Genomic DNA, 11,270 nt, shown 5'->3' with positions numbered 1-11,270 from the left:
CCTCCTCCCCCCCCCCCCCCCCCCCCAACCTTCCAACCCCCCAACCCCCCCCAACCCCTTTGCATGATGGACAAGGTGCTCCCATCGAAATGACTACGGACAGTCAGCGATAATGAATGCATGGCATCGTGACACTATTAAGAGCTAGGGGAAACGGAAGGAGACAGGAATGCTCGTTCAGGGGGTCACGGACCTCAGGGCTCATGGATCAGCAGGTTCTCATGTCCTCGTCATGGAGCTGGAACAGGTCAAAAGGTCAGAAGAGCATCATCAGAGAGCAGTTGAAACTTTTCACCAATTCTGGTTAAATGGCCATTATCATCATGTATGTGTGTGTGTATGTATGTACAGTATGTATGCATGTATTTGTGTATGTATGGATGTATGTATGGATGTACAGTATGGATGGATGGATGGATGGATGTGTGTATGTATGCATGTATGTGTGTATGTATGTATGTATGTATGGATGGATGGATGGATGGATGTACAGTAGGCTATGTGCGTATGTGTGCATATGTGTGTATGCATGTAGGCCGTACGTGTCATAAGCTACTAAATGCCTACATTTCCAACCAAATTTTAAAAAGTATTTAGGCTTTATTTCCTCAGAAAAAAGTATCCATCTATCTGTCGGGCTCATCCATGCATTAATTGTGCGCAATTGTTGGATTTTACATTATTGTTACAATGCACTATACAGATTCTCTGTTGAATCCTTCCATACCCTACCCTTCCTCCTAAAACCTGTAAGCATTAGTTCATTGTTTGCCTCATTACATCCAAACATGTTGAACCAGTTGCCATAGGTGTTCTGTCAAGTATAAGTTTGCCCTCTATTATATATGTATATTATAGGCACACCCTCTTAGAAAGAACAACTGTACACCATCAGATCTTTTTTTTCTATCTGACAATGAATGGCATGACCTGGCAACAAACTGCTGAACAGTTTGTAGGTAAGACTACAGTAAACGTATACAATGAACTATACAAATAATCCTGTCTGACTTCCTAAAATCCCCGACATACAGTCCGGTGTTTCTTTGTAGGGAAACATCACAAGTAAACTGACATATCAATAAATATTTTGAATGTTGTCCTTAAACAAAGGCACAAGGAGCTGCCATTTTGATGGCTATGATATAATGATGGGTATAAAGTGAATACTATTGCTTTTGAGACGTACGCACTTTGGCAAGCAATCCACCGTGTGGTGCAGTTTGTTCAAACTGTTTTGAGAAATGCTCTTTCTTTTGTTCAAGAACTGCACCAAAGCAATTCACAAGCAACTGTCATTCAAACCTACAGAAAATTGTACTGATGTAAATGTCAACTTCTGGATTGTGTGTCTTGCCTCCTGTCACTCAAAGACACGTGTCTTCTCTACCTGCTCCTTCAGCATGTAAAGAAGTGCCTCTTACCTGTCACAAAAGGAGCTATATTGTCGGCGTTACATAAGGAGCGCCTTACTTCTCATGTCATAACACAAGGACGTATAGATTTCACCGGTCCTGTCTCTCATATACAGACGTGTCTTTCTACCCGTCCTGTCCTTCATATACAGAAGTGTGTTTTACCTGTCCTGTCACACGTAAGGAGGTTTCTTTTCACCTGTCCTGCCACATATAAGATGTCTTTTTTACCTGTCCTGTCTCACATAAGGAGTCTTCTTACCTGTCCTGTCTCACATAAGGAGTCTTTTCACCTGTCCTGTCTCACATAAGGAGTCTTCTTACCTGTCCTGTCTCACTGGTAAAACTTCAGCTCTGTGTCCACACAGTCGAAGAAGAGATCGCCCAGCTCCTCGCCGGGGATCTCTCCTCGGAGCATGGCGGCGATGTCAATCAGACACTGAGACTCCAGGTAGCGGAGCGTCTCCATGAGGACTTCTCCAGCTTGCTGCGAAAACAGAGGGGAAGACCAGAGTCTGACACACAGGTGGTTCAAGTGAACACTGATGAACTCCAACTAGAAGGAACATTGAAGAAACCAGGTTCATTTTTATGGCTTCTTCAACCACCTAACCTTTGGCAAGACTTCAAACACCACTTTTAAGTCTCCAAGATGACCACTTGAAACATTAACACTGAATGTTCTGAAAAGCCAGTCTGACACACGGGTGGCACAAGAGCATGTTGCCAGTGAAATGTTGCATGCCAAAGCAGGAACACTGATGAACTCAAACTAGAAGTAACACTGACTAAGAAACCAGGTTCATTTTTATGGCTTCAACCTCCAACTTACCTTTGGCAAGATTTCAAACACCACCTCTTAAGTCTCAAAGATAACCATCTGAAACACTTAACGCTCTGAATGTTCCTTTCAAGTGGTCGGGCGCAATCTTACAGGTTATGATTTTAAAAAAATGGGCATTTAAAGATGTCAGTGTGTGGCTTCTCCACGTCCACCGTGGACGCTCTCACGCACCGGGTTCTTCTCGACGGTGCCCTGGGCCTCCTGGTGAGCTCTGTAGAGGTCGTGCTGCCGGTCGACGCGGCTCTGGAACCGCGGCTGTTTCTTGGCCGGGTCGTCGGGGCCGTACTGGGGCGAGACGACCCTGGTGACCGGGATCATCAGCTCCGAGAAGATGAAAGGCTTAAACACGGACCTGTGGGCGGGCGGAGTCGGAAGAGGCACTCGTCAGGACTGTCAGGAGTTATGGGGAAAATGACGAAAATATAAAGTACAAAGGACATGTGGAATGGTGAGATTTTGTGATATAGATAGATAGATACTGTAGATAGATAGATAGATAGATACTGGAGATAGATAGATAGATAGATACTGTAGATAGATAGATACTGTAGATAGATAGATAGATAGATAGATACTGTAGATAGATAGATAAATAGATAGATAGATAAATAGATAAATACTGTAGATAGATAGATAGATAGATAGATAGATGGATAGATACTGGAGATAGATAGATAGATAGATAGATAGATAGATAGATAGATACTTTATTGATCCCCAAGGAGAGCCCAAACAGGGCCCTAATGTTCTTCAGTGATCTCGACCACCATCTCTCTAGCTGACCTACTGTAAGCCTACGGACTTGCTGTTTTCATATAGAACATAGTTTGCCATGTCTGCCATATTTCCAGATTAATATCGGAGTATTCTTTAAGTTAACTTCAATCACTTATCTGCCACAACCTTATTTATTTTTATTGTGTAAATTGTTGAGTAAACCCCAAACAACTTTAATGACGTGACTGTTTAGCTGGAATGACAGACAAAAGGCATTTTTCAGTGAAAACTTGAAACATGTTTGTTCATCCATTTCTTTACACCCAGCCCAGGGTTACGCTGCAGCAGCAGCAACACACAGCTCCTGTAGGGGCCACCTGACTCTCACCTCTCACCAGAGACCGGTAGTCCGACCTTTGAGTGTCCGCCAGTCGCTAATTACAGCCTAGACAACCAGGTGATGGCCCTCTGAAGCCTACAAAGCCTATCAGATTGTCATTTCTGGAGGGGCAATAAAAAAACAAAACAAAACACCCAAAAAAAAAACAATCTGCCCCATAACCAGCCATTATGCTAAGCCTCTGTTCCCCTGAGGGGCAGACCAGACCTGTGGATAGGGAGGGCAATAAAGTTGTAATACACATGAAGGAGCAGCGGAGGTAATAAAGCTGAATGGCCGAGCTAACGTGTCCCAGGCTCCGTGGATGCCTATCAGCTCCCGAGGCCACGTTTGGAGGACGCAAACGCAGCGTTCGTGCGCTGATGCCTCGCACTGGGACCCGTGCGGCTGCTGCTAACGTGCACTAGCCAATTGAAGTGTGTACTGTAGCTCAGCGGTCAGAGGGGCTAATAATTAGGCTGGCCATCGGAAACGGATCGAACACGTTGAACCCCAGAAGGTCACGTGATGTTGTGCGTTGTGCCCGTGGACAAGACAATTCATCTGCATTGTCTGAGTCCACCCAGCTGTAAAATGAGGACAAGCTTCGGTTGGGGGATACCTGCCATTGACTGGTGTCCCATCCAGAGGGAGTCTACAACTCTCATCCAATTAGCACATTATATTGCATTACATTACATTTGGCTGACGCTTTTCAACCAAAGCACCACAGCAACTGGGCGTAAACACCGGCCCCAATTAGCCTCTGTGGCTAGGAAATGATCAAGTAACGTTAAGAGTACACGTGAGGTGCATGTTAAAGGTGGTAAGACCCCCCCTGCCTACCTGGAGGGGTCCGGAGTGGCAGTGAAGAAGTGCACGCAGGGGCAGGCCGGGTCGCGGGGCAGAATGGACACCATGCTGCCGGTGGTGCAGAAGCCACCGGAGTCCATGCAGATGCCGCTGGGCTTGTCCCTCAGGATGGTCATCATCACCTCCGCCGTGACCGAGCCTGGACGACACATGGAGGAAGAGGAGGAGGAGGAGGGGGGAAGAGGAAGATAAAATAAGTCCTAAAGAGTTCACACCAAGAACGATAACTATAACGATAACTATAAAACAAATATCGTTCTTGTTAATATGAATGTCAACGTTCACACATACTACAACTAAAACGATTAACGACATGGAGAATTTTATCGTTGGGAATCACTTTCAGACCGATTTTGAGAACAATAAAAAGCTAACAGCCAATCAGTATGCACACTTTAATTGCTATGGTTATAGTTATCGTTATCGTTCTTGGTGTGAATACCCTTTAGACTTTTCACTTTTCACAGTTCACAGTCACACCATTGAACACAACCTACAAACACGTGTGTATGATTTTCATTCCCTGACCACTGTGTGAGGCCCGCTTACCATCTTGTTCTTACATAGGCTACATACAGTAACAACCCAGAAAGGCTTTCTATTCTGAATGACTGGTCAAAAGACCACCTATCTGTCGCTAGAGACTCACACATTCTGTGTATGCTTGCTGTTACCCAACTCTCACACAAAGTCCAGAAACATCATTCAACGTCTACAGAAACAGAAATAGCATATAGAAACAGAAATAGAAACAGAAATCGAAAACATCCGTTCATTGACATTATCCTCCCTCGCCTTTGACCTTTTGACCTTTCCTGTCCCCTCGGAGTCGGAGCTCACCGTCGTGCTGGCGCAGGAGCTCGGTGCCGCCGCGGTAGCGCTGCTTGGCCAGCTCCATGCGCGCGGGCGGGTTGTCGGGGCTGAAGGTGACGTTGAAGCTGAAGGGCTCCTGGCCGTCCCACCAGCCCTGGGCCTGGGCCACCGAGCGCAGGTCCGGGTGCTCCAGCGAGATGTCCGTGTCTATCGTCAGCTGGTTGGAGATGTTCTTCACCCCGGCTGCTCTCGGACATACAGGCAACACACACACACATATTCATATATTAACACATATATTCACATACACAAACACAATGCATACATTAATACATACATTCAGAAATAGAAATATATTCACACACACACAAACCTCCACACACAACACAAAAGAGGAGTTGGTAAACCATGGTCATTGGTCACTGTACGGTACCCATACTCTCAGCCTACAAACATGGATAACTGGATTTCACTTTGGATTTCTATCTTTCTAACTGCCCAAAGTGGCAAGTGAATGCATTTAATGTCTCTCTTGTGGACAGACTCATAGTGAACACACTTTCCATAACTTAGTCTTTTAGTACCTTGAGCTTTCACATGAAAGAAATGTCAATCTGCCAGCACATGATGGCAAACAGATGAAGTCCAGTTGTGTGTGCCTTTTTTTTTTTTTTTTTTTAATTTAAATTAGCATTTTTTTATGTGCAATGCACTCCCAATGGGCTACTTTGGTGCTTCAGACATTAGTATCCACACATGGACAACGAAGGCAGAGCCTTTGGGAGAAGACTACAACACAGGAGCGAGGAGCAAACATCAAACAGGGCGTGTGACTACATGCAGCAACACATGCTCCGGGAGTCTTTGATCTGGGTTAAGACTGCGCTTTGTGTGAAGTATCTGGATCTGTTAGTCTGCACACAAGTGCTGAAATCCAAAAGCCACTGTACTAAAATTGCTTTTTGTTCAAAGCACTAGAGACAAATACTTTCAGTCTCTCTGAGGTTTGCAGGATTGTTTTTTGTGGTTGTTCGTGTATGTTTTCTAAAAACAGGAGTACATTTCTTAAAATAAATAAAGAAATAAATGAAAATACACACCAGAGAACACAACATGGAAAACACCTAATGTCACTTGCCAAAAGGATATGAATCATTCAAAGTAATCTTTTTAGACTCAGACAAACATTCACACACAGACTGCACAAATTAACGACTACATCCTGTTACACATCATTTTGCAGTTTGAAATCAGGACAAGGTTTTTTGGAAATCGTTAATACATATGACATGAATATTTATACTATATATACGACATATGAAAAATGTAGGCTCTGAAGTCTTTAGTATAGTACAGTATACTGTATGTAGTATGCTGTTTTATTCTTCTCTTATCACAGTCCTCCCTCACAACTGCTATAACGGGGTGGGTTTGGAAATGTTAGTATTAATGTAAATATTTGCCTAATGGCTGGATATTGTTTTTTGTTTGTTTTGCAAAAATAATAATGCAGACTGCAAAAAACAAATATATATATGCACTGTATATTTTATATTTAATAGTTTTGTTTACACTGACTCAACATATAGGAAGGAATTAAAAAAAAAAAACAATGTCTCCATCTTAACACTCCAAGGAATGAGAAGTATGTCTGAGGAGCCCCATTTACGCGCGCTTATTATTCAATTATTTGCATTTCACGGACATCTTCCGAACAAACCTGGTGAAAAACATGCAAGGAAGTGATCCTGTTTCACCTCATTTCCAACAACAGCCATTACCTCAACTACCCTAAGGGAAAACAACCAGAGTGTGCTCCCAGGCACAACATAACACCTCCAGTATACCGTACTGTATCTTCGGAATTACTGTGGCTTATCCCAGGAAAACAACCTTGTTTGTGACTAAATCGAAACCAGAATGTCATATCAGCATACACGTGCAACCATATTGAAACGTCACAAAACGTCCAATTTTCACTTGTGATTTGTTATACGACTTTGGAGTTTCCCTGGCTGGGAGTCATGGAAAATTGAAATGACTGGACCCAACTATAGGGATAGAAATAGCTACTTAGCGGTCCTTAGCTGTATCAAAATAGAGGTATTCTTTCAAACCACACAAATGTGGAAAGCATAACCTCGGTGTTGCTGAAGTAAACACCCACACCAACACCACACAGACACACACACACACACACACACACACACACACACACCACCCCCCAAGCACACAAACACACACACACACACACCGACACACACACACACACACACAAACACACACCCACAGACACACCCCTCCCCGACACCCCCCCCCCCCCCACACACACACACACACACAGCGTCTGTGTTGATCTGAGCAGCCGTGCTCACCCGTGACCTGCTGTGCTGCCCAGAGCTTGCCGGCGGTCTCCAGCACCCAGGCCTCGGAGCGGTCCACCAGCAGGAAGGTGTTGTGGTAGCTGAAGGGCACGGCCTCCTCCCGGCAGGGCCCGCCCTGGCCATGCTGCTCCAGCAGCCCCGTGATCACGTCCAGCGCTGCCCTCGCACTGGACCCGCGCTCCAGGCCCAGTCTGCCCACGGGCCGGGGGACAGGGATGGGGAAAGGGAGGGGGCACAGAGTCAATAACCGGAATGGACACAGATGAAGTGCTTAATAACCGTGTTGATTCTAATGACTGGTATTTAGTAGACACTTTACACTTTTATCCAGCAAGACACGGAATTGTAACGGCAGGTGTATCGGAGGTCCACATCCAAGTTTTGGTCAAAAATGCATTATTTGATGGTAACTTGTTGCTCATGTAACAACATATTAAAAAACTGCTGTATTATGCATAATATTTACTATGTTGACATACACCTGTTTTGGCTTAGTAATACCAAAAACATGTTTAAAGTTAATTATCTACGTATTTAGATTGTTATCTTTTCACACAGAACCTAATCCAGTTGCCAGACCAACAGCACGTGTTCATGGATGGCAACATCATCCATTTCCTTCCCTTTTAGCAAACAGCAGACCAAGAAACCACAGACGAGTGTCCAGCCCCGGATGTAAATATCAAAATAGTAAATAGTATGCATAATACAGCAGTTTTTAAATATTTAGTTAACACCATGGACGAGTTTGAGTTCCCCGACCAATGAAAGCGCAGACGAGTGTCCAGCCCAGGGGCCCTCCCCAGCCCAGCCCACTCACCGGACCAGATCCATGCCAAGGAGGGCCTCTCCGTCTCCCACCGGCTCTTTCGTCCACACGGCCTCGTTACCGACGCAAACGCCGTGCTCGTTGGCCCCCATCTCCGCACCCCACAGCCAGGCGGGCCGACTCAGGACCACGGCATGGGTGTGTTCCGCCTGGGGGATGGAGATATATGTGCACTGCAGAGAAGGGGAAGAGAGAGAGAGAGAGAGAGTGAAACAGAGGGAGAGAGAGAGAGAGAAGAAAAGGAGAGTGGCAGAATGAGAGAGAGAGAAAGAAAGACAGAGAGACAGGCAGAGAGAATGAGAGAAAAACAAGAGGAAAGAGAGACATTGATATATGTCAAGTAAGAGAGTGAGAGAGAGGGGAAAAGACACAGGCAGAAAGAGAGAGAGAGAGAGAAAGACAGATTGACATGCAGAGAGAGAGACAAACAAGAGGAGAGAGAGACATTGATAGAGGTCAAGTAAGAGAGTGAGAGAGAAAGGAAAAGACAAAGACACAGCCAGATAAAGAGAGAGAGATAGATAGACAGTCAGAGAGAGAGAGACAAAGAGAGAGAGAGAGAGAGAGAAAGGGAGAGAGAGAGGGATTTAGGGCATCCTGTTAACAGTGGCGGAATTCCAAGCGGAGGCCACCTGGACTGATGAGTGGAAAGACTGGGACAGGGAAAACAAATACGTGGGAATGTGGGCAACCTGAAGAGTCACATCAAAGCACACACTCCCGTGTACTGAGACGGAGACACATTAATGTGTCAATGACGAAATATTTTATTACCTACAGTACTTGTTGCTAATAAACATTTCTTTGCTCTTCCAAGGAACCAGCAGGCCTGTTCAAGTTCTCAGCAACCAACAGACCAATCTAAATTGATCAGTGCATTTATTCATTATAACATAGTTGATACACTATAGGGCATTCAGTAAGCCCTGGCCTAGTGGTTAGGGCTTGGGGCTTGTAACCAAAGGGTTGCTGGTTCGATCAGTAGAAAAAATAATGTGTGAGACTCGAAACGTTACTTCTGGTGATACTCTAAATAAACAAGTAAAATGGGAACTAGTGTGCAGATGTGGATATTCATTGCATTTTTTGGATTAGAGAGCATTTATTCTGGATTCTGGACATGTCAAAACATAAGGCAATTTTGGCAATAAGGCAAACTGGATCTAAAGCTGTGGCTGTAAAAAAGGGGCCTATACTTTTCAAAAGTCAAGCTGACTGAGCAACAGCTAAATGGAAACAGTCCTGAGGAGAACACGGGAGCGAGTGTTACCTCCACCGAGGCACCAGGAGGGTGGGAGGCAGCAGGATAGTAAACGACCTCCTGGACCTCGTCCCGGGGACGGTCCGAGTTCTTGCCGAATATCACATGGTCATCTTGGGAGCCGGGGGGCAGTGATACGAAACAGTCGCATGACCGAGGCGGCTCAGCCATCCTGAGAGACAAAATGAGTAACATATTTAACATATTATCTGTGTTATAGTAACCTCAACTTCCATTAATGTCAGTCTAACTGATCTACTGTACATGGCAACCTGCAAATAAGATAACAGACTTGAGGTGAGAGTGACATATAATAGCCACCACTTTGGATACTTAGACAACCATTTACTCAGAGTTTCAGTGTATGCTTTTACATTTTCAATTAAAAGTCAAATGGAATAACCAAATGGCTACAGCAATCCTCTCTGACAAATGAGAGCCTATACCTGAAATTATTCCAAACATGAGGTATTTTCAAATCTTCTTCTAAATGTTCTAAATTAGTTTGATCACAAACAATCCAGTTTGTTTTGTTTACATCATGTATTCTGCCTAGCCTTTTTATTGATGAGGTGAAGAATAAAAGAGACACTGAATTGCATTCTGCGCGAGCACAGCTCGCCTACACGCCCAGCTTCGCAGACACGAAGTTGCGTGCACTGCAACCTGCTAGTCCCTCCCTAGTATATTACCAACACAAGAGAGTTTCTGTTTGACACCGCCGAGACTCTCAGTAGTTCAGCAGATAAATAAGCCCTGGTAAACTGAGCAAAATGAATCGGCGCAAGACGACTTGTACAAGCTAACTCCGCGGCTACTTTCAAGATGGGTGTTAAAATAGGAATTAACCCCAGTTGCACAATGCTCTACTACTACGAGGCTTATCGGTTGGACGTAGCCTAATCTCTTGCAATCCGAATGACACAAGACGAGCACTTCGCGTGTCTTATAATCAGTGACAGCACGTATTCTCACTTGAATTAAGTACAATATACCATCTCCCTCAAAAGGCTGTGACATTATCCACGCATTTCGGATTAATTCTGCATTTATTGACATATCTTGCCAAGACACGGCCTACGATAACGGTCTCTTTTGCTATCATGTGTTCTTTGGGAAGATGACAGGCGGATTGAGTCATTAAAGATGTTGTGTTGATAATGCGTAAAGTTTGACTGTCAGCACTTCATGGTGTAGTACGCGCGCGCAATCAAATACGTATGTAACATTTTAATTTTGCAAAATTGTTACCTTTCTTTCGCTCAGAACCGGACCGCAATCCTGTACGGAAGCAGGTTGCAGCGGCGACGTCACGTGACTGCACCCAAAGACAACCCAGTGTTCTATTGGTCTTCCCTGATTTAGCTATCTCGTGTAATGTAAAAGGTGTAACGTCCTGTCAAGTAGCCTAGGCTGGGCAACAAGGTGGCAGTTCAATATAGCCTGGGTTGCTAGGTTAGAGCAGGAAAGGAAAAACTCAGTCGCCATAGGCTACTGCCATAACATGCGATAGGAATGGAAATAAACTTCGATAGTTCAAACAATTTATTAAAAAAATGTTTCTGATGAAGAGTTTCTTATTTTAAAAAATCTTCTGATGTAGCAACGACAACAACAACAACAACATAGGCTACAGATGTAGGCTATAGCCTACAGCAGTGATTTCCCCCTGTAAACTGATTAAATGTAGCTAAATGTAGGCTATTCTATTTCTTTTCCTCTTTCTCTATCATCAGTTATGGCACAACCTGTTGA

At 44.4% G+C, this 11,270-nt stretch overlaps 1 protein-coding gene across 1 annotated transcript; it reads right to left on the bottom strand.

Annotated features, from left to right (window-relative positions):
• Positions 1-54: 54 nt before the first annotated feature.
• On the bottom strand, positions 55-10,860 carry scrn2 (secernin 2). The gene is made up of 9 exons (XM_062544308.1): positions 10,767-10,860; positions 9,525-9,687; positions 8,246-8,427; positions 7,417-7,616; positions 5,069-5,284; positions 4,202-4,367; positions 2,431-2,611; positions 1,740-1,902; positions 55-238 (listed from the first exon to the last, which is right to left on the bottom strand). The coding sequence occupies exons 2-8, from the start codon at positions 9,684-9,686 to the stop codon at positions 1,750-1,752; spliced, it is 1,260 nt and encodes a 419-aa protein (XP_062400292.1). The 5' UTR covers position 9,687; positions 10,767-10,860; the 3' UTR covers positions 55-238; positions 1,740-1,749.
• Between the last annotated feature and the right edge of the window lie 410 nt (positions 10,861-11,270).

The sequence above is a fragment of the Sardina pilchardus genome, chromosome 1, assembly GCF_963854185.1.
Source record: "Sardina pilchardus chromosome 1, fSarPil1.1, whole genome shotgun sequence".
NCBI classification, from domain to species: Eukaryota; Metazoa; Chordata; class Actinopteri; order Clupeiformes; family Clupeidae; genus Sardina; species Sardina pilchardus.
Note: the sequence above shows the minus strand (reverse complement) of the source record. Positions and strands in the feature narration are given on the sequence as shown.

Bases quoted from the DNA above. Each gene is read 5' to 3' on its own strand.
- scrn2 (XM_062544308.1), bottom strand. From the start codon at position 9,686: ATGGCTGAGCCGCCTCGGTCATGCGACTGTTTCGTATCACTGCCCCCC. The intron at 4,368-5,068 runs GTGAGCTCCGAC...TGTGTCGTCCAG, and splicing joins GCTCCTGCGCCAGCACGACG to GCTCGGTCACGGCGGAGGTG. The intron at 2,612-4,201 runs GTAGGCAGGGGG...GCCCGCCCACAG, and splicing joins GCCACTCCGGACCCCTCCAG to GTCCGTGTTTAAGCCTTTCA.